General features: G+C 43.2%; 1 protein-coding gene across 2 annotated transcripts in view; it reads right to left on the bottom strand.

The window, feature by feature from the left end:
* The window catches only part of FBXL13 (F-box and leucine rich repeat protein 13), a 94,439-nt gene extending 75,302 nt beyond the window's left edge, over positions 1-19,137 (bottom strand). The window contains exons 1-9 of one of the 2 annotated variants that reach the window (XM_081879123.1): positions 18,927-19,137; positions 13,718-13,821; positions 11,463-11,556; positions 9,120-9,187; positions 8,663-8,817; positions 6,715-6,824; positions 4,358-4,564; positions 3,231-3,326; positions 1,623-1,758 (exon numbers count right to left, since the gene is read on the bottom strand). In XM_081879123.1, the coding sequence (XP_081735249.1) occupies positions 1,623-1,758; positions 3,231-3,326; positions 4,358-4,564; positions 6,715-6,824; positions 8,663-8,817; positions 9,120-9,187; positions 11,463-11,556; positions 13,718-13,821; positions 18,927-19,019 (1,063 nt within the window). In that variant the 5' untranslated portion in view covers positions 19,020-19,137. The remainder of the gene's footprint in view (positions 1-1,622; positions 1,759-3,230; positions 3,327-4,357; positions 4,565-6,714; positions 6,825-8,662; positions 8,818-9,119; positions 9,188-11,462; positions 11,557-13,717; positions 13,822-18,926) is intronic. The other variant, XM_081879122.1, reaches the window with a different exon arrangement.
* Between the last annotated feature and the right edge of the window lie 4,913 nt (positions 19,138-24,050).

Genomic DNA, 24,050 nt, shown 5'->3' with positions numbered 1-24,050 from the left:
AAATAAAAAATCTGGTAATTTACTTTAGTGTCCTTGAAACAAGCTTAACAAGCTGAAACCAGCTTCTAGCAGCTTTATGCTGTGTAATGAGCCTGATGGTTGGACAGTGTTCTCGAAGCTACAAACATGAGTCTGACCAAACTGCGGGAGGCAGTGGAAGACAGGAGTGCCTGGCGTGCTCTGGTCCATGGGGTCACGAAGAGTCGGACACGACTAAACAACTAAACAACAAATGAGCCTGAACAAGAGATACAATACGAGATACTATTGTCCACTTTTCAGCTGATTGCACAGAGGATGGAAAAATTAACATGTGTAGGACAATCTTTAAGAGGAAGTGAAAACAATGAGTAGTATACAGCTAACTTGTATCAGTGCAAGGATTTTCACTTGTGCAATTGAACTCCCTGCCTCCCCATGCCCCTCCCCAATTCGCTCCAGAAGTTTGGGGGAACCTCCAGAACACATTTGTGTGCTCATGTAATGATAAATCTATGGAAGCTATAAGCAATGTTTCCTGTTTCAGACTTGTGTGTCCTGTTCCTACCTTGTCTCAACCTTGACTACATTGTCTGGAACATGTAGGCAGGGTCAATCCTCATACCTTCTCCAGTGGGAGGACCACCCTGCTCTCCCATGTTGGCCCTCCATAGTGAGCTACACAGCCCTAAGAGACCAAGCCTAGCTAGCTATTTAGATGTTGCTGATGGTCTGTTTAATAGCAGTCTTCTTATATTCTCAGAGGAATCAGAGGATATGAATTGAGCAGCCTGCAGTAAATCATTTGGAGGTGCAGTTGGCTGCCAACCTCTCTAGTGAACATAGGAACTAGCCTGTAAGTCCTTATCCCCAGGGCTTCTTAAGAAAGTCCCATGGAATTTTGCTTGGAATCCACCTCTGCTTACTCTTAACTATGGTTCCACTCTGAGGTCCAGTCTAGTTATGAGAAATGAAAATGTAAAAATAAACCCCCCACAAACAACCACAGAGCATAAGAAGAAGAATTTGCTACAAAGACAGCAAAAACCCAAAACTGCGTAAGATTGTCAGGTGGGAAGAAAAACAAATACTGAGCCTTCACCTGGATTATTTACTCTGCACTCTGCCCTTGCTGCTTATTCTCCAGGCCAACCAACACTGAGATGACTGGCTGAAGCATCTGCAGTTAAAAGTGTGGTTGTCTCACAAGTCTCAAGCTGAGCGATCTCCAGAAGTGCTGGCCTTGGTTCCTTCCCCTTACCCCTTGCTAGTTACAAAAGGATAACCCTCATCTGGGAACTTCATTTGGGGCCCCAAAGTATGTGAATTTACATAATTGTAAACCTATTATACATTTTTCTGAATACAGTGGTACCTCTGGATGCGAACGGGATCCGTTCCATCTGCGGGTCGCGATTGGCCACTTCCGCGCATGCGCATGATGTCATTTTGAGCATCTGCGCATGCGCAAGTGGCAAAACCCAGAAGTAACGCATTCCATTACTTCCAGGTCACCGCGGAGCGCAACCCAAAAATGCTCAATCTGAAACATATTCAACCCAAGGTATGACGGTATTTCAAAAAGATGGACACATAAACAGCAAGACAATTAAAAGAAATTAGAAATTTAATAAGATGCTTACCAATATTTTTAAAAGTAAACCAATAAAGCGTAGAACAACCACGAAGATTCAAATTCAGCACATTAGTATGCCACTTCAGCAAAATATTTCCAGCTATGTTATCTTTAATCTTCTCTTTTACTGCAGAAAAATTAATCTAAACAGAAAATATATTCTGATATAATTAACAACGAAGAGTTCTATACATTACAAATGTTAAGGTTCATTAAATCTGTCATCCTAAAAATACAAACAATTGTTTCACTTCTGGAAGGTGAGTAGTTCAGGAGAATCAAATGAAAATACATTGAAGTCCAATGACAACAGGATATGGTTAGAGATATACAGGACAATATCTATGCTAAATCTAGGAATCTTCCCAATACAGAGGCAGAAATTATGTGCTTCATATGCCTACAAATGCCTAGTACTGGGGTAAAGTTTCAGCCCGCAATATTGTGGCACATTGGGATAGTACTTTTTTTTGGGGGGGGTGTAATCTTTCAATGAGATTGACACAAGATTTTATTTCTTCTTAATTTAAAACAAAGCTGAGTCACTACTCCAAGTCAGTTGCACTTGATGTCATTTCCATGAAACATTCTGGCCCCAATTTCCAAAGTGCTTGGCAGCCTAGCTACTGAGCACAGCTAAGCAGCCACTTGAAGAAGCAGCTTAGCTTAGTTTTAAGCTTGGAGAAAGAAATTCTCCCAAACTTGTGAAAGATGATATTCTAGGGAAAGAGGTGGGGATTATGGAGAGCCCTTCAAATGTTCATTGTTAGGAATCATTCACATTTTCCATATTTACTATTCATAAATTATTCATCTGTCTTTCACTGTTTTTCTAATCACTTTTGGTTTTTTTACAGTCTTCTACTGATTTAGTTGTGGGCCAGATTCAACTAATGAGTCCTACTATTACAACAATGTACCAGTCATAATGGCTCTTTGCCTTCTTGGGCTTGCCGCAGCTAATCAGTAATGTTGAGGCTTGCTTTTGCACAGTGGTAGCATATTCCTCCTGCACAGTCAATGAATGCCGATTCCCCCCAGCAATCTTCAGCACCTGCTAAAGCAGCAGTGGTCCCCCCCACCCCTTGACTGAGATCTACGGTTCTGCACAAAAGATTTTGGGCTCAGACCCCATGCTTTTCCTTGACACTCCTGTCTGAATAGCCCTGGAAAAGGCATGGGAGGCTGCATGGGGAAGGGAGAATTGGATAAAAATCTATCTCCAGCCTCTGTTGGACTGAAGCCCTTTTTCAAGAACAAAGGGGGCCCTTAGACGCTAAAACTTTGCCATCAATTTACATTAATCCCTCAAACATATGGGAAATACAATTTTTGATTGATTTTGGAATATTAGATAGCCAAATCAAAATTAGTTTATCTCTATCCAAAATGCGTATGTTTAAATAAGAGACTATAAGAAAATTACGTCTATGCAACAATTCTAGCCAAAGCAATCATTATCATATGATACATAACTATTCTCTGACAGCACTATTAAATTTGAAGGACAATAGGCTAATTTAACAAGGAGAACCATTATTTATTGGGTTTTCTCTTCAATTCATTTTTTTTTTAAAACTGGTACTAAATGTTGGTTTCAAGCATCTGTACTTACATTACTCCATACTGAACCCATTTGTGTCATTGCTTTCCAATTTCGGTTAACCTGAGCACATCTTGCCAAATCAATTATAGTTAAATAATGGAAGACCTAATTTCAAAACACAAAAACACAGTAACATGCAAAGCATTACTTAAGCTTAAAACTTGTCCAATGTTGATCTTTAGCTTTTAGATTTCTCCTGGTTCAAAAAATACAGCTGCTGCATACTGCTCTGCAATCCATGCCCATTTCCTGCATGTAACGTTTCTCCCACCACTGATATGTCTTTTGGAGCAGCACTGTATCCGAGTATTCCTTTTTCAGATGTCTCATCACTCTAAAGTGTGACTAGGATATCTAATCCTATGACATTTAGGATAACTACGCGGAGTGATTCACCTCTTGTCATTTTACAATGAATATCCCTCCCCCAACCACCCCAACTCACATTTTCTCCACAAGATCAACACTTGAAGGGATTCCTCTGTCTTAATGACACCCCCTCAATTTGAGTAGGGGGTCACTTCCACCTCTCTAACCTGGTGGGAGTGCACAGGGCCATCGAGAAACCCAATGAACAGTAGGAAATATATAAGTTTATTTCACTCCCCACGCCACCCACTGCCCCTGCTGCTTTGGGATAAAGTGTACATAAGTGGCAGCTTAGTACTGTTTAAAAACTTAATATTGCAGGTAGAACATTCTAACTGGAGAGTGTCCATAACAGATAATAATAATAATAATAATAATAATAATAATAATAATAATAATAATAATAATAATAATAATATTAATTTATTATTTATACCCCGCCCATCTGGCTGGGTTTCCCCAGCCACTCTGGGCGGCTTCCAAAAGAATATTAAAATACTGTGATACATCAAACATTAAAAGCTTCCCATAGATAAAAAGAACTATGTCTGAGGCTCCACTAATTGGGACTCATGGCTCCAAAAAACTTGATCAAAGCTCCTGCCCTGCACTTTTCCAGGTACTGGCAAACCTACTATATCTGCAGTGGGAAGTTGGTATCTGCTAGTCAATTTTGTGCCTTTTGCTGCCTTCAGGCTTCTCCCTTGTGGACATACCTGAGCCTTCAGAGAAGCTTGAATTAAACCTATTAAACTGTGCTTACTAACCTGGGCCACTGCTCTTTCTGGCAGTTTTGCCATATGATCTCTGCCTGATTTTATAGGTGCTGCTGATATATAATCTTCATGCGAATGTCTTAAAGAGTGACTTTTTTCTTTATCCTGTTTCTCATGCTTTTCATGTCTTTCATGTTTTTCACGTTTTTCACTATGATAGTCAACACTAAGAAAATCTTCAGACTCTTCTACTATTTGCTGCCAAATGTACACAAAAAGGACAACAAAGTTAAGTTATTCAAACTACAATCTAGTTTTGACAAATGTAAGAAATCAGTTCTCAAACTACATGAGACTTTAAATGTGTCTTAGATACAAAGATTTGATTTTTAAAAAATGTAAATTGCATCAGTTAAGGGAGGTGATAATTAATGGGCACAGAACAGGCCTCAAAGGGAAATGTAACTTTCCTTCCCTACCGTGGTCCTGAGAAAAATCGCTTTTTTGAAGCTGTCACTTCCACTACAGCTTGGATCCCATTAGTTGTCAAATCTCTCAGCTAATACAATTTGCACTGGAAAAAAGGCCTTCACATGAAAACATGTGGGCACAGCAAACCCAAACTACCATATTTTTCGTCCTATAGGGCGTTTTTTGGGGGGGAAATGAATAAAAAAAAATTATTTCCCCCCCCCCAGCCGCGGCTGCTGCCCCAAGCCTTGCGCACACCTGCCCAAAGCACGGGGCACCCTCCGGAGGGCTCCGCGTGCTTCGGGCTGCAGGCTGTCGCCCCAAGCCTCGCACGCCCAGCGGGACCTCCTGCCGGGCGCGCAAGGCTTGCAGACACTCGCCCGAAGCACGGGGAGCCTTCTGGAGGGCTCTGCGTGCTTGGGGTGGCAGGCTGCCGCCCCAAGCCTCGCATGCCCGGCGGGACCTCCCGCCAGGCACGCAAGGCTTGCGGATAGCTTCCTGAAGCCTGAAGAGCGAGAGGGGTCGGTGCGCACCAATGCCTCTCGCTCTTCAGGCTTCAGCAAAAGCCTGCATTCGCCCCATAGGACGCACACACATTTCCCCTTCATTTTTGGAGGGGAAAAAGTGCGTCCTATGGGGCGAAAAATACGGTATTTTTACTTACAACTTTGAAACTGTGAAGGGTTACAACTTTTGAAGCCAAATTAAATTTTCCACCCTTCCAGTTTTGTAGACTAGTACAGAACCGAAGAGTAGTGAACCCTGCTGCATGGTTTTATAGCAAAACAATGTGGTTTCAGAATGAGATATCATGGTGGCCAATTTTTTTCTGTGTAAACTGCCCCATCTGTGCTGAACCTGTTAATCTCCTAATCTATGGACGACTGGGCAGTCATGAAGCACATAGCTTCTATGGAAATGAATCAGTATTTGCCCACTTGCATTTTTAATTATACACTTTGCACTGTCCATACCCCTCAGATCAGAGCAGCTGGCAAAATGTAGTAAATAGAAGGGGAAGAAATGGAGGCAGTGAGAGATTTTACTTTATTGGGCTCCATGATCACTGCAGATGGTGACAGAAGTGACGAAATTAAAAGACGTCTGCTTCCTGGGAGAAAAGCAATGACAGACCTAGACAGCATCTTAAAAAGCAGAGACATCACCTTGCTGGCGCAGGTCCGTACAGTTAAAGCTCTGGTTTTCCCAGTACAGTATACCCTGGGTTACAGACACTTCAGGTTGTGTTTTTTCGGGTTACAGACCTACCGGAACCCGGAAGTACCGGAACTGGTTACTTCCAGGTTTCGGTGGTCGCACATGCACAGAAGCGCTAAATTGCGCTTTGCACATGCACAGAAGTGCCGAATCGCAACATGTGCATGCGCAGACGGGCTGCTGCGAGTTGCGAACATGCATCCTGCACAGATCACATTCGCAACCCGAGTGTCCACTGTAGCGATGTATGGAAGTGAGAGCTAGACCATAAAGAAGGCTGATCGCCGAAGAATTGATGCTTTTGAATTATGGTGCTGGAGGAGACTCTTGAGAGTCCCATGGACTGCAAGAAGATCAAACCTATCCATTCTTAAGGAAATCAGCCCTGAGTGCTCACTGGAAGGACAGATCGTGAAGCTGAGGCTCCAATACTTTGGCCACCTCATGAGAAGACTCCCTGGAAAAGACCCTGATGTTGGGAAAGATGGAGGGCACAAGGAGAAGGGGACGACAGAGGACGAGATGGTTGGACAGTGTTTTCGAAGCTACCAATATGAGTTTGACCAAACTGCAGGAGGCAGTGGAAGACAGGAGCACCTGGCGTGCTCTGGTCCATGGGGTCACAAAGAGTCAGACATGACTAAACAACAACAAAAATGAATTTCTAAAACATGTATTGGAAGAGCACAGAGGTAATCAAAACATCATAGAAAACATACCTCACTGTATTTTTTAGCCTTTTTAGTAAAGCCAGTCTGTTTTCGCCAAGCCTTTAAGACAATCATCTGTAAAGAGAAATCAAAGATTCTCCCAAGCCTCCTTGCTGCTGCTGGATAAACAACATAAATGGAAAAGCAGGAACTTTATTAACAAGCAGTAATTTCCATTACCTTTTGACTGAAGCAAGGAAGTTGGTTGACTCTCAAAGCTGGTTCAGATAGTGATCTGAACCAGCAGTCTCCAAACTTTTCGAGTTTGGGGGCTGTTGTGGGAATTCTAAAATATCAGTTTCATTGACAAGAAAACTGGTGATGTTCAGAACCCATCTACTCACAAATAACCAGGTAAAAGACATAAATATACTCAGAAACAAATAAATGAAACCAAAAATAAGCAGGCCACGCCTCCCCCAAAAGCAGGCAACCCCCCCAACAAATAAACAGTCAAATAAACACATTTTTTAAAAAAAGAATAGTAGTGGGGCCTTGGCATTTACAAAGAGGAGAGGCGTCCAAGGGCACTATGGTGCCACAGGCATTCCATTAGGGACCCTGAGCAAACCACAGTTTTATCCTGGCCTGTTTTAACTAACCATAATAAAGATGGCTACTGTATTTTTTGCTCTGTAAGACGCACTTTTCCCCTCCTAAAAATTAAGGGGAAATGTGTGTGTGTCTTATGGAGCGAATGCAGGCAGGAAGCTCTGCTCAGCACTCCCTTTAATGAGCCGCGTGGAGCATATGTGCGGCTCTTCGGGGCTTTTCCCCGAGGAAGGAGAAGGGCTGCCCTCCTCGGGGAAAAGCCCCCAAGAACCGCACACAAACTCTGTGTGCTCTTTAAAGGGAGCGCAGCTCTTAGGGGAGCCTTAGCCACGCACAGCCTCTCCCGGGCAGGGGATGAAGGCTCCCCTTGCCCGGGAGAGGCTGCGCGCAGTTATCCTATAAGCCAGGACAGCCAGCGGGAACACTGCAATGCGATCCCTCTGGCTGTCCTGGCTTCTTGCTTAGCCGCGGGCAGCCTCTCATGGGCAGTGGGAGCCTTCATCCCGCTGCCCGGGAGAGACTGTGCACGGCTATCCCATAAGCCAGGACAGCAAGCGGGATCGCTGCACAGAGATCCTGCTTGCTGTTCTGGCTTATGGGATTCAGAATATTTTTTCCTTGTTTTCCTCTTCCAAAAACTAGGCGCACCTTATGGTCTGGCGCGCCTTATGGAGCGAAAAATACGGTAATTTGATCTTCTGAACCAGGCCTCAAAGGAAATTGATGAAAAATTAGGTATTATTTCCTTCTTTTTTAAACAAAATGGATTCAGATTTACGGTACTGTAATTTGCCTACTCATACACGTAGATATGAAAGAAGGGTTTATATCAGTGGTATTCTCACTCAACCAATGTTTTATCATATTTATCATATTGGTGAAGATGCTTGGAGACATGTTCTGTGGCATATGCTGACTGTGTGTGTGTGTGTGTGTGGAATACACACACACACACATATACATATCTATACAATATAAAATATAAAAAACTGATGTCATTTGATAGAAATCTCATCTTTAACCATTGCCTGATATACAATGTAGGATAAGTAAACAGTTACTAGTAAAAGCAGCTATATCTTTAAGGTAAAATAACAGAAGGTTTTTCAGCCTAGTGAAGTAGATATAAGAACCACTGGGGCGGGGAGAGAATTATACTAATACATTTTTGAATGACCCTGGGCAAGCTGTAATGAATAAAAATGAAATATGCTTTTGGGGCTTTGTAGCAGTCAAATAAAACCAATTATAGTGAGTCAAATTCCACTGTCAAAATGAATCTCACGTTTTGAAAATACATCTAATGGTAATGGTACTGTTCAAGAGGCCCAAGCAGCACCTGTTGTGATCTATGAGATAGTAAATAGTTGTAACCAAATTGGCCACCTGTTAGTGCTAGACTTACTTTTGTGTTGTTCATGGCGAAACGTCACCCAATCTTTCCACTGCTGTAACTTTAATTTTAATTGTTTTTGTTCATAGAAGTGTTTTGCAAAAGCCATCTTTCTCTGAAAAATTTCCCTAGAGATTTTCCTCATAGAACAATACTCTATCCAGGCACTGCAATTATTAAGCCACAATAAACAATATATTAATGAAGTTTTTACCTGAATGAAAGAAAATGGGAAAATGTAATTTCATAGGAAGCATATGGGGAATATATACATCAATATATATATATATTAATTCAAACTAAATGTAAGGAGCAAATCGAAGGAACAATATATTTTTTCTAACATTTTTCTTAAAATGCCATGACTACCCAATTTGCACTAAATAGCCTATTTAGTATGTGATCATGTTGAATTGGAAATGAAGTACACGTAATGTTTTTATATGCTAAAGGCTAACCAAATACTTACTCAAAGCACATTCTCTTTAAGTTAATGCTATAAAAGTCCCATGCTTTATCACATAAATCCTCAGTCATCTAAAATGTAAATGCATAAATAAAATTGCATCAAAATGGAGAATATGTACACAAATAAAACTTCCTATGTTGGTATTGTCATATAATTAATTGTAAAATGTAATTGTACATTTGTTGACAGTTATGTTAAGAGACTGAACACTAGATTCGGCCCCCTCCAGATAATTATAACTAACTTCACTTCCATCGTCAGCTGTTACAATATTCTGATTGCATGAAATCAAACAATAATGCAACCAATGCAACTGAAATAGTTTAGATTGTGAAATAAAAGGAAATTCAGCCATTGTTAAAGCAGTTCATTGTTTGAGGAAGTAAGTACAATACTCATGAGCCTATGCATTTGTAATAACAGTAATAACCACTGCTGCAGTTACTTCTTGTCCTTTTACACCAGGGTGGGCAGATCAAGATCTACTGGTAGATCTCTTGGGTAACTTGCAGTAGATCAGCAAGGATTCAGACTCCAAATTGCTTAACTATAAAGGTAAAGGTAAAGGGACCCCTGACCATTAGGTCCAGTCGTGGCCGACTCTGGGGTTGCGGCGCTCATCTCACTTTATTGGCCAAGGGATCCAGTATACAGCTTCCGGGTCATGTGGCCAGCATCACTAAGCTGCTTCTGGCGAACCAGAGCAGCGCACGGAAATGCCGTTTACCTTCCCGCTGCACTTTTACGTGCTTTCGAACTGCTAGGTTGGCAGGAGCAGGGACTGAGCAATGGGAGCTCACCCCGTCACGGGGATTCGAGCCGCTGTCTGATCAGCAAGTCCTAGGCTCTGTGGTTTAACCCACAGCGCCACCCGCGTCCCAACTACATAACTATAGACGCACACAAAAAGGCTTCCCTCCTCTAAATTAGGTGGTTGAGATGAAAAAAGCTTTGGGGTGGAGTGGGGTGGAACAGAATCAGATTTTTGTGTGACAGGACATTGAAGTTAGCTTTGGTATAGAAAATAAAATCCTGGACTAAGCTGAGAATGGGCTTGCTCAGAAACATCCTGCCTTTTAGTTCAAAGTATGCTGCCCTCTTTCCTGCCGCTATTTTGTACTTTGCTCTGGTTGATGGATCTCAGAGTTATAGTAAAATAACTAGGTTGAACCCGAAAGTCTGATGTCTGCCCATGATTGTTTTACAAAAATAAAAAATAAAAGCCACCTGCCTCTACTCTCTTTTGGGCATGCTTTCCCCTCCAATCACTTACTGCTAGTTGAGATTATGAAAGGGTTAAACTGCCCTCCACAATACTGATGTGCTCAAAAGGTCCATATGAGGCACCAAAAGAGGACCGGAAAGCCCAAATTAATGGCTGCACATTTTTGCCCATCAGGGGAACCATACTGGCCACATGACCCAGAAAGCTGTCTGCGGACAAACGCTGGCTCCTCAGCCTGAAGTAAGATGAGCGCTGCGCCCCATAGTCAATGTCAGGGAACTGCCATCGGAGCCGGAGGGAGAGGGAGGGCTCCAGAGGGATTCTGGAGAGCGTCCCAAGAGGGAGAGAGGCAGCCCATCTTCTGGGGAAGGAAATCAGCGTAGCACCAGTGGAGAAGGGGGGCAGATGGGGAATCGGCGAGGTGGCTCCATGACTCCTCGCCGGAGACCAGCAGGGAGAGCAGGGGTCCTCCGCTGCCCACACCCTCCCTGCGCAGAAGGCTTCCGTGCAGGGAGAGTAGGCGGAGACTAGGCGTCAAAGAGCTTCTTTGCTGGAAGAAGTTCAAGAAACGCCCACTGACGGATTCTGCCAGCGATTGAGACAGCCACGGGTGAGTGTCTGTCCAGAGAGAAAGGGTTCACCCAGGTAACCCAGCCCAGGGTGGCGCCGATTTACGCACAAGCAACCCCTAGAACCATTACAGTCACAGTCAAGTTTAACGGGACTTAACCGTCCAGGGGTTCTTTAGCTATAGCTTTACTGTTCCAATTCCACAATCCATTTTCAGAACCTAAAATGAAAAGGATGCCAACAATCTGGAGGACCAACTGCAAGATTTAACTTGAAATGTTATTAAATTATTTCCTTATGCCATATTTTCTGGCAGCACAATCTTAATCATGTTTATCCAGATGTCCCTGAGTTTAATGGGGACAGTGTTAAGGACTGATGCTTTATATTATGAGGTCTTTGGGAGTAGCGATCTTTTTTTTCTCAATACTTTCGGACAAAGCAGAGTATGGATCCAAAAAAAGTATAATTCTTTGTAAAATACATTTGAGGATAGCAACTGTTCTTACTCCACTCAGAGTTAGCCAAAAAGGTTTAGTAATACTTACCAGTTGATCATCATCCAGTCCCAAAAGGGTATGTAAATATGTATCTGAAATTGCTTTTAGTCTTAGACTTAGGTCTGGATCAATACACGTGTCCCTGGTGGGGGGTATAATAATATTACTTTTTGTATGCATCACATGATTACATAACAGTTTCCATTTTCCGTTAACACTAATAGCACCACTATTAAATTATTTTAGTGAACCATAGTTTTAAAGGTGATTTCCAGATGATCTGTTTATTCTTATTTGTTTGCACGGAGACTAGATGATGTTGGCCATTTATTGAGCATTCATTTTGATTTATTTGCAGTTAGATGATGTTATCCCACACTTTCCAGTGCATTTCTCCATGTCATTTTCCTTGTAAACAGTTTGAATGGGGGGGGGGGGCAAGGGGAAGCAGATTTGTTGCGCAACTGAACCCAATCAATTTTGTGCAACCTGATTCTGCTAGTATGTGACTGAATCCTAACCTAAAAGTGTGTGTTTGGACGTGCCCCAAACAATTTTTGAGGTAACGAACACTTAATGTTGTGTTCAGAGACACTGGTCACATTTGTATGTAATTATAGGCCAAACTTTTGCTGTTTATCAGGAATAAACAGCATGCTGGTGCATTCCACCCTTGGTGTGAGTGGGATAGACAAACCTAAAAGCTTTGGTCCTCTGTTACATCCTAACCAGCCTGAAGCCCTGGAGCAACAAATTATGGTGCTTTCTGGTTTCTTTCCTTGGACTCTTGCCAGAGAAGCAACGATTAGGCAGCATTCACCAGCACACTGCTTATTCCTAAAAAACTGCAATAAGCCAGAAAGTCTGGCATATCATTACACATGAATGCAGCCACTGTTAAATATTTATTGAATGAAATAAAAACAATAAATGTTACTACATCATGGGAAACACTGTTTTCCAAAAATCCAACTTTACTGCTGATATATTTTAAACAGTCCATTATTTTGACAATTCTAATTCTTCTATGGTAATGTTGAAAAAAGGTTTTCGTATCGATAAAATGTAAAGCCTCTGTCTGCATATCCTTGCCGGGATTGGGGGGTGAAGCAAATTGGACAGAACCATTCCAAATATTGTTCATTTCTGAACAATTCTGAAACACATTCAAGCACCCTCCAAGAATAACTTGCAGAAATAACTTTTAAATTATCGCTTTTGTTGCTTGGCACAAAACCAATTAAAAACTGAAACAATTCAGAAATTGAACTACAGTTCATCATCACTATGTTCCCAATCTGGTTTCTTTCATCTTATCTCAAACTTTAACACATGGGCTGCCAATGTAGTGACTCAAAGTGTACTTTTATTTTAGTTAATATTTTAAGACATCTATATACTACTTAATTTGCATTTCTAAGCAGAAAATTCAGAAATAAAACATGTTACTGGAGGGGCCTTCCCTGGCACCCACAAGGTCCCATGTACATGGAAATTATGCTTAAACCAGTGGGTCAAGAGCACTTCACGGTACAGTGGTACCTCGTAAGACGAAAAACACGCAAGACGAAAGGGTTTTTCATTTTTTGAGTTGCTTCGCGAGACGATTTTCCCTATGGGCTTGCTTCACAAGACGAAAACGTCTTGCGAGTTTGTTTCCTTTTTCTTACAACCGTTAATACCCAGGGAATCCGCGCTCCGCAAGGCGAAAAAATCGCAAGACGAAACAACTCACAGAACGAATTAATTTCGTCTTGCGAGGCAGCACTGTACTAGTACTGCAGGGGAAAGTAGATGCCAAAATTCTAAACCTCACCTAGAAGTGATCTGATCATGACAATGATGGTCACAGAGATGCTCCCTACATTCAGACAACCATCTCACCATACAGAACAATGACTTATGTTCTGTCTTGTATGTTGGGAGCACTGGCAACTTGAGACTGTCTTATGGTTGCCATGGAAATAATGAGATTTGAAGTAGAACTAGAGGTGGTCTCACCATGGATGCTGAAGTTAAACAGAACTACGGTACTTTTCCTGGGTTCCTCCGACCCCAAACTCAAGGACTTGTTTTCAATTAGAGTGAAAAATGTAAGAAAAACATTAACACAAAACAGAAAGAACAGAAAAGCATTCCTCTGCCTTCACTTCATCTCTGCAGTAGAGTAGGATAAAGCTGCAGAACTTTTTTGTATTCCCACTTACTTCAGGATTGGACCCTATATAACATTTCCCCATATTTCAGTATTCTACAGCTTGCCACACTATTTATAGTCTACACAGACAAAATATCATACATACCATAAAATACTATATAGACCTTTTTCCATTACTTCTTTGAGCTTTTCTTCTAAAAACCTGAGTGGATCATCTGGACGCATAGCTAGCAGACCACACAACAGGGCCTGCAATGAAAAATCCACATTTGGAATTGTAATAAATATAACAAATATACTTGTATAAAAGTATAAGACAAACTTTTAAATATTATTACCTTTATATGAAAGCATTATGAGTGGCTGGGGCAACCCAATCAGATTGGCGGGGTACAAATAAAATAAAATAAAAGTAAAATGATATAAAAATATTTTGTCCCTATTTAAATTGAATAGACAATGTTTTTCTAAGCCGTTTCATTTTGGTAAATAAATGAAAACATCTTTATTTTACAGTTGCTTTCTTCAGAATAGTTCCCCTCATCCGGCTCCTCTCATCAAAGCTATCATACAAACTAAATCAGTTACACTATGATTTCAACTAACATGCAGCTCCGTGATCCTCAGATGCCTGCTTCATTGATTTATAAAAGCTAGTCTGTAAATTGTGTTCTTTAATCATAACTTTATTTTTACTGGACATGTCCTTTTTGTGGGATCAATATCAGCCTCAAATAACCAGCATGCTTAGCTCTAGTTAATGGTTGAGGCCATGGAGTAAACAGTCCTCCCAGGCTTAGCTAGGTCCCACTCCCACATCTTGGCAGAAAAGGTTAGCAAAGCCTGAATCCAACCAGAAAGGGCATCTGGGCTGATCACTTAAAGCCCAGACCACATGATTTAAGCAAGCCATATTTGTGTTTCTATCAAATAATTTAGAAACATTTACCAATTTTGAAACTAAACTGTACTGTGTGTTTCATTGCTGCTCTTTGGAAAAGCACATAAATTTGACCTTTAAAGAGTTTGTAAGTAAACCAATTTTTAATTTACCAAACCTGTGGTCTCTTTGACAGCTAGGGGAAAGAAAATTAGAAGGGTAATAATAATAATAATAATAATAATAATAATAATACTACCTGGTTTTATATCTGACGGGTTAAAAGGTCTAGCAGCCTATATTTCCACGCTTTATTTTGCTGCATGTTTTGTGATTATAAATCTCTACTGGGGCTCTTTCACCAAGAGTATTTGTCCCAAAACCTGGATCTAAGAATTCTGCGAATTCTTCTTTTATTTTCATTTTTAACCAGTTACAAAAAACACATTTCAGAAAACCAACATTTAGCATATACCCTTTCTCACAAACTGAACATTTCAGTTACCAAAGATATATTTTTCATTTCATGAAATGTTACACTTTAAAAAAAAAAAATTAGAGCCAGTATGAGGAATCCAGTGCAAAATCACAAGCTTGTAAAAGGAGAGTAGCTACAGTAGTGGTGAGATTTTAAAAGCTAGGGAGCTCTCTTCTTGGAGAGAGGCCAAATGCAGCACTCCAGGCCCCACTATCCAGCTTTTAATTTCTTCCCCAGTCACATCTCCCACCAGCTCTGCTCTGCATCAGCCTCAAATGCTTTTGCCTGTTTGGAATGTGTCCTTGAAATGTGATAATGCCTCTTGCTTGTCTGCATCAACTATGGAGTGTTGTGTGGGTAGAAACTTGTGATGTGTGACTGGAATGTAGCCTTCCGTCCAAAGGTAAGAGTCACATCCACTGAGCTACCTGCTTTTGTCTCTGGCCAAATCCTGCTAATGGCTGGAAAGTTGCCTGTGAGGGAATGCTGGGGAAAGCCCCCATCCCTGATCTTTACCCATTGCCACAGGCACAACATCAAGCTCGTAACTAAAACTCAGTCAAGTGCTCAACTAACTGTGTCCAAGATCATGTGGTCAAAAACTGAAAGGTGAGTTGAGAGCATTGTGTCTGTGTTATGCACTCCACATCTTAGTCAACCTTTGGGGAGACACACAGCAAGCTTACAACTTGGCTCCAAACTTCCATTCTGACAAAATAACAGATCCACCTATCAACCTTTGGAAGAGAGCATCTCTTATTCAATCAGAGCACATAACTCTTTAGTTATACTTTCCAGTTCCCCATCCCAGCATCTTTAAGCTAAAGTTAGACAACGATGTAGTCATCTAAGTCTGTAACTGCCACCTACTGCCTATATATCAAACTGCACTCTCTATTCTCTCCCTGGCTACCCCTCATCACGTGAACTCAATCCCAAATAGATGTTAATTGGGTATCAAATAAGATTACCCCACTTGGGTTTGTACTGTATTCTTATATTTTCATAAGAATATATGGCTGCTCACACACTTGGTATTCTGATTTTAACACTGAAGAGGCTTTTCAAGAGAGTAGTAATTAAACAGAAAGCTGTTTTTTCTGATGGATTAAAAATACATTGTATTTCTAATTTAAAAGCAGAATTTAACATTAACATCTTCCTGTTTTGGCCCCAAGCCATATTACTTGAATTTCAAATTTCATTTGCATTAAATTAATTATTTTAGTCTTCCCAGATTCTGCCTATATATGCCAGTTTATTTGCCAGCACTACCGTGTCCATGGTGTGATAACAAAAATCCCTACTTGTATCACATGTACAAATACTATCTTCCCAACAATTCATTGGTACTTGACTTGGTCCAAATTAGTGCCCAATATTACTCTTAACACCTTAGAGAACATCTTTCAGAATTGTCCAGGAAAAGTTTCTACTGTTTGGCAGAATATGAATTGTACCTTTTATCTAATAAAATAAAAGGCTTAGGAATACTTAGGAATTCAGAAATTGAAGAACTTCTTCCAGTCTAACCTGAATCTTATTTCAATATGAATATCTGAAATCTACCCAAAACACCCCTTTTGTGGGGGCAGATGCACATAAAATGCTCCCAAACTCCAATGCTCCAAGGAAGCATAATCAAAATGCAAGTCAATTATTGACAAGTGTCTACCATAATTCCCTATCTCCCCTTGAGATTATATTTTCTCCAGGCATTAGTATGACATGATATAGTTGAAGCATTATGGAAAGGCAGTTGAGGAACACTTATAGAAGCACTAAGGAAAGAGCTTCCTTGAAAAGTTTAAGCCAGAGAATAAGCACTTTTCTAAAACCTAACTTACAACACAGTTCTAATAATGTCTACTCAGAAGTAATTCCTACTGAACTAAATGGGGCTTAGTCGCAGATAAGTGGTGTTAGGATTGCAGGCTTAATATCCACCCTACATAAATCCGTAATTTCAATGGGACTACTTTTTCAATGGGTCTATCCTTTAGGCAAACACTATACTGAACTGGTTTTCAAAAGATGGCTCATTTTGCCTCATTTCAGTGTAATCCTATGGATGCTGATCCAAAACTAAGACCCAAAGGGCCTTGCTCTATAATAAATAGGTTTTGGGTTCTAGCCTTTATCTTGAAAGCTTTTGATCGTAATATTTTAACGATGGTTTTATATTGCTTTTAGATGTATCTTTATGATGCAACCTGAAGCTTTGTGAGAGGGGTGGGTGTGTGGGGGTGGGTGTGTGTATTGTAATAAACAAGCAGGCAGGCAGACAGATTTTGTGAGAGGATTTAGTATAGATGGAGTTAGCTTTTCTACCCTCTTGATTACAGTTTAAATTGAAGGTGGAATGATGAAATAACTTTATTATGTTTAAGCTAAAATATATAAGATTTGGGTTACAATAGTTTTGAAATTAGGCAACATGATAAAATGAAAGATACAATAAGCTTTGAAATAAGTTAACAAATTGCTGATATTTTGTATTACAGAGAATGCAGGGTTTGGAGGATGTGGGGAAGTCCAATAGATGTGCTGGAAAAAAGGATTATGGAAATTTGTAATTTCTCTACTGTATTTTTTTATTTCTGTCTTTATTTCTTTTTTCTGTATTTCATAAACTTAATAAAAATATTATTAAAAAAAATAAATAAATTGAAGGAAGGTGAGGACAGGTGACCTCACCTAGGCCCGAAGTCACCCCCCACCCAAGCACGCTCAAAGCTTCTCAAAGCTTTTCAAAATCATTTTCTCAGCAGCTAAGCATCAGAAACATTCTGCTCTGCTGTAACAAAGGTAGAGAACAGTCCATTGTTTCTCAGGCCTTTCTGATGCCTTCTGGCCTTGCTAAAGAACCACACTGCAACTTACTTTCTGTCCGGGAACCAGGCCAGAACAAGAGATGGAAACATATCTGAAGACTCTGAAACCCCTTTCCTGCCAAGAGTCCCAATAGTCCCAAGACGGCTTTCTGTTCATGCTCAGAGGACTCCTGAGGGAGGAGAGAGGAGGAGGGAACTGGAAAGGGGTATATATGCTTGTGCACAGGACTGTGAACTTCGTGCATGCTTTTTGTGACTTATCACACTTGCTCCTTCTACCAGTTCATGGATGGTAGAAATAAAAAGCCTTTTCTCCGAAACTATTCCTTGAGTGTCTGTTGACTCCCACTTCCCTTTCCCAGGCGCAATATTTTTCCCACCCGAGGGCAAAGCCTCATAAGGCTACAAAATGATGCCACTCCCCCAACACCCTAGTGAAAAGACAAATGAACATTTCCTGAACTGCAGTGCTTGCCCGGAAACGAAATTCTCTCTATATTCTATATCTTGCCAGTTTTCTGCAACGGAAGCATTTTTATGACACGGGTTCGTTCCTCTTCTCTCGTTCCAGCTTTCCTGGGTCCCTGGACGACGTGTGCACCGAAACTCAGGTCGATTAGAGAGACGGGGAAGAATGGCAGACCAAGGTGACTGAATTTATGGGACTGGCAGAGATGACCGGCAGAATCCGTGACCAGAGGAGAGAGACAGTGGAAGAAGACTGGAAAAAATTTAAAATCTATCTTAAAAATTGTTGTAAAATTTCGGAATGTTAAGATGTCAAGGGATTGGATATAAAGAATTACAGCTGTAAAAATTGAAATTTAAAAAAAAGCTTTAAAGAGAATTAAATATAAAAAGGGATGAAGGATTGCTAAAAAATTTTAAAATAAGGATGCAGTGAAGGGGAGGTTTGGGGAAGTCGTGTTATGTTTGTCTGTTTTTTGTTTGTGTTGTAAAATTAATAAAAATTATTTTTAAAAAAAAGAGAGAGAGAGAGAGACGGGATGAGGCAGGGAGTATCCCTAGCGTCTAACGGGACCAGAGGCGCGTGAATAATTCAGAGCGGAGCAGGAGGCAGAGGGCCGGTCCCCCTCGCAAACCCCCATTCACACGCACACCCGTGTTCACAGCCACTGGGACCCTTCGGCGGGGCCTTTACCTCATAGATGTCGGGTATGGAGTGTTTCTTGAAATAGGCCCTTAGCGAGGGGTCCACGCTCTGAAACACCGCCGTGGTCTTAAGCGCCTCCATGGTGGGGAAGGGGCCCGCCGAACACGCGCCCCGTCCAACGGCCGCTCTCCCCTCCTCGACCCCGGCGGTGACCGCTTGGCGGTTGCCTAGCGCCCGGGCTCCCACTGCCCCCTGGACGGGCCGTCACGCGGTCAGCGCGCGCGCTCTCCGGCCAACGGCCGCCTCTGGGACGCGGGCGGGCGGGCGGGCGGGCAGGAGAGCCTCGCCTCACTCAGCTCGCCAAGGGCCGAAGGAAGGCCCCGCCCCCGCCCCGCGTCCCCTCCGTGAACGGGCAGCTCGCCTCACAACCCACGCGCGGCAGCCCAGTCACCGGGGGCTGCCAGCCGACCTCGCGCGCCGTCGCCTCTCTTCGCCTCTGGCCGGTGGCCGCGGGCCCAAAATGAGCGGCCGAGTCGCGCCTTGCCGCGTTTGCGGGGCAGCCTTCAGGCCTGAGGGCAAACTGAGGGGCGAAGCGTCTTCTTCAGCATCTATTTTTTTTTAAAAAATAAGATATTTATTAAAGTTTTCAGAAATAATACATTATAAAACAGGAAAAAAATACAAAAATACAAAAAATAAAAACAATTTAAAAAAACACACCAAGAGTTTCCATTTCCTTATTTTCTTTTGACTTCTTTTCCAGACCTCCTCATACCTCCCTTTCTTATATTCCAATTCAAGTTGTTTGTTCAGCAAATCCTCACCATTAGTTCTCTTACTTATTTCAAAACCTTATTTTCCATATCTCTTAAGCATTACAGCTGAAAACCACTTAATTTCTATCCAGCATCATTCTAACATTCCTTAATTTTACAATATTTCTGCAAATAGTCTTTAAATTTCTTCCAGTCTTCTTCCGCCGTCTCTCTTCCCTGGTCTCGGATTCTGCCGGTCATTTCTGCCAGTCCCATATAGTCGATCATCTTCATCTGCCATTCTTCCAGAGTGGGTAGATCTTGTGTTTTCCAATATTTTGCAATGAGTATTCTTGCTGCTGTTGTGGCATACATAAAGAAAGTTCTGTCCTTCTTTGGCACCAATTGGCCAACCATGCCCAGGAGAAAGGCCTCTGGTTTCTTCAAAAAGGTATATTTAAGTACTTCTTCATTTCATTATAGATCATCTCCCAGAAAGCCTTAATCCTTGGGCACGTCCACCAAAGGTGAAAGAATGTACCTTTGGTCTTTACATTTGCAGCATTTATTATCGGGCAAATGATAAATTTTTGCAAGCTTGACTGGGGTCATGTACCACCGCGTCTTCTTCAGCATCTAGGCCGAAGCGCGCCTTCTTCGTGGGCTGCGGAGTGGCGTGGAGAAGGCCTGGGCGAACCTGTTTTGTTCATTGTAGAGCGGGGAGGGGGACGAGAGGGTCATCTAGTCCAGTGTTTCCCAACCTTGTGCCTCCAGCTGTTTTTGAACTACAACTCCCATCATCCCTGACTAGCAAGACCAGTGGCAAGGGATGATGGGAATTGTAGTCCAAAAACAGCTGGAGGCACAAGGTTGGGAAACACTGATCTAGTCCAGTGTTTCCCAACCTTGGGCTTCCAGCTGTTTTTGGACTACAACTCCCATCATCCCTAGCTAGCAGGACCAGTGGTCAGGGATGATGGGAATTGTAGTTCAAAACCAGCTGGAGGCCCAAGGTTGGGAAACACTGCCTAGCAATGCAAAGAATCCCTTGCCCAACGTGGGGCAGCTTGACCCCAACCCTGAGATCGAGAGTCTCCAGTGCCCTGTCTTGCACAGCTTTCTCCGGAGCCCTAAACGCCGGGGAAGGCGAAGTAAGAAATGTTGGCTCTGCCCTTCCGATGCTTCTCTCCAGACCGGCGCACTGAGTTTTGCTCGCTTTCCTCGGTCTCCTCACCCCCCTTTCGGACAGGGAAACCCTAATTCCCTTGATCTGCCAGGGGCGAGGCGCAGGCGATTCCGCAAAGGGCCGATCCTCAGGAGATTCCTGCCCGGCCTGCGCCCCGTCCCACCGGCTCACCTTCTTCCGAGACACCAGGGCCTTTGGATGCCTTTGGGAAAGTAATTAAATACCTGAGAAGATTACAATGTTAACACCGCAATAATGATGGCACCTCCAAAATGTGTTCAGAAATTGTAACATTCCCAATCATTTTAATGATAACACAACTCAAGCACATTTGTTCACTGAAAAAAGACAGTGATATGCCAATAGAAACTATGCCTATAATTTTTTTTTAATTAAAAGGGGGGGTACTCACTATATCGTATTGCACTTTTGACAGATTATTATCAAACAGCTGAGTGAGCACCATTGCCAGAATATTTTCAGTTCAACTTCTATGCTGAAAAGGTCATTTTGGCTCAGATTAAAACACCTCATGGACCCTAGGGAGAGGCAGAACTTTATGGGGAAGGTTGAGGACTTTAAAGAGATCATAGGAGATAGTAAAATGAAGGGGTGGAGTGACCAGAGGCAAGGTGGCTGGTGGAAGCATGCAGCAAGGCATTGGAAGGAAAAAAGAGGAACCTGGGAAAACAGCTGGGAAGTGAGACTTGAGGAAAAGCATAGCACAGACAGAGAAACAGGCGAAGAAGACACCAGTGAGAGAAGGAACTTTGAAGAACATGATAAGCTGCATTGCACCATACCAGAGACAACATTTCAAGTTGCAACCTCCAAGTTTACACCTAGCTGACACATACATTTATCCTATGGGAGGGGGGAACAGGGTGCATAACAGAGTTCTGAAGAAACAATGACTGCTGGAGCTGGAGGAGAAAGTGCAAATGAGACCAAACCTCACAGAACAGCACAGGGGGCGGCAACCTGCGGCCCATGGGCCACAAGCGGCCCACGGGGGTCATTTAAACAGCCCACGAGCCACCCCCGAACTGAGCCACACGCTTGTCGGGTCCCCGCACGCTGCGCTAAACTGGCGCAGTGCGGAGTGGGGACTCGCTTCTGCGGTGCCGGAAATCACGTCTGTGCATGTGCAGATGCTGAAAATCGCATCATCTGGCCCACGGAGCGATCTCTACAGGAGTGGACCGGCCCAGGTGAGGTAAACCTTGCTGACCCCTGGAATAGCAAGCTCATCAACATTGCAAGCAGATGGATGAAAGTAAAAGTTGTAATCTACTACTTATTTTAAAAGAACACTGTTGGAAGAGGGCGGTTTAAGTAGAGAATGAGCAGGAAAAGCCCCCCACCCTCCATGCCCTGCTTCTCCACTAAGAGATTCCTCCCTCTCAAGCTATTTCCAGTTTGTTTCTACTCTCACAAAATGGGTTCAGCACTGCAGAGAGGGAGAAACAGTTGCAGGTAGATAGGAATGGAGAAGTGGCAGGCAGAGAAAGGCTAAAACAGCCCTCACACTGATGCTTTTCCCTAAACTGGCCCCTCTCAAGCTGCGTTTTTCATTTTAAAGAAAATGCTGCTTTTTATGTCTCCACATGCAATGGTAACTTGATCCTGACAAAAGAGGACAAGGAACAGTTTAGGCAGGTAAAGAAGTTTGCCTGTTGTGGCTTCTCCTGGGACTGCAGTACTCAGCAACCTAGAAGGGGCAGCGCACTGTTGATCTGTGGCCAAGCTGCCCTTTTGAATTGTATCCAGAATAGACTCATGCAAAGTTACTGCTTCTTTCCCCTGTAGTTCCCATAAACTCCAAAATCTGCAGTTGCAAGGGGGGACACCAAAGCAAGGCTTGAGGATGGAGTGTCAGAGGCGAATCCAGCCGTTGGTGGGAGCAGTTACAGCAGCCGGGGGGGTGGGGTGGGCAGGCAGCAGAACAGGCCCGACCCATATGGTGGGGGTGGGGAGTCACTGGCAGAGAGCCAAAGAGGACCCAAAACAAGCTTTTTGAGCTTTTTGTCCATGGTCTCTGCTGGGGGGGGGCGCGCAATGCTGATCCAGCCACTCCACCCACAGAGCCTGGCCCCGGGGCACACCTAGAAGTTGGCCAGATTGGCCCTCGCCAACAGTGCAGGACCAGGGGTCGCAAACATTGCGCCTCTCCCCTCTTGCTCAGAGTAGGCAAGAACCCGGGCAGAGGCAGACTTAGGGTGTCCCGACCAGGGCAGCTGCAAGGGGGGCACCAAAGCAACGCTTGAGGATGGAGTCAAAACAAAAAATTCCTTCCAGTAGCACCTTAAAGACCAACTAAGTTAGTTCTAGGTATGAGCTTTTGTGTGCATGCACACTTCTTCAGATACACTGAAACAGAAGTCACCAGACCCTTCTATATAGTGAGAAGGTGGGGAGGGGTATTACTCAGAAGGGTGGTGGGAATGGGTGATTGGCAGATAGCTGTGATGAGCCTGTTGACTGCAATAGGTCTTACAGGAAAAAGCAAGGGGTGAGAAGGTGAAAAATGGCCCATTCCCACCACCCTTCTGAGTAATACCCCTCCCCACCTTCTCACTATATAGAAGGGTCTGGTGACTTCTGTTTCAGTGTATCTGAAGAAGTGTGCATGCACACGAAAGCTCATACCTAGAACTAACTTAGTTGGTCTTTAAGGTGCTACTGGAAGGAATTTTTTGTTTTGACTATGGCAGACCAACACGGCTACCTATCTGTAACTGAGGATGGAGTGCGAGGGGCAAATGGAAGAATCCAGCCGTTGGTGGGGGCCGTTACAGCAGCCCGGGGGAGCACAGTCGAGCAGACCCGACCCCTCTGTGTGTGGGAGGGAGCCCAAGAGGACCCTGAGCCACCTTCTTGAGTGTCTTGTCCATGGTCTCTGGGAAGGGGAGCGGACGATGCTGCTCACAGGTGTCCTGGCCGAGGCAGTCCTCCCTCCCCCGGCCGAGGAGCCCCTGGAACGGGCTGCCTCAGGAAGAGCCGCCGCCGCCTCGGACGGAGGCAAGCGGTGCCCCAGCTGTGGCCATTCCGTCCTGCGCCTCCAGCCTCCCCAAGTGTAAAGTATTGCACTTGGGCAAAAAAAATGAGAGGCACAAATACAAGATGGGTGACACCTGGCTTGAGAGCAGTACATGTGAAAAGGATCTAGGAGACTTGGTTGACCACAAACTTGACATGAGTCAACAGTGTGACGTGGCAGCTAAAAAAGCC

The sequence above is a fragment of the Podarcis erhardii genome (assembly GCF_964252035.2).
Source record: "Podarcis erhardii genome assembly, chromosome: 10".
Lineage (NCBI taxonomy): Eukaryota > Metazoa > Chordata > Lepidosauria > Squamata > Lacertidae > Podarcis > Podarcis erhardii.
The sequence above is the reverse complement of the archived record's forward strand: the minus strand, read 5'-3'. Positions and strand labels throughout refer to the sequence as shown.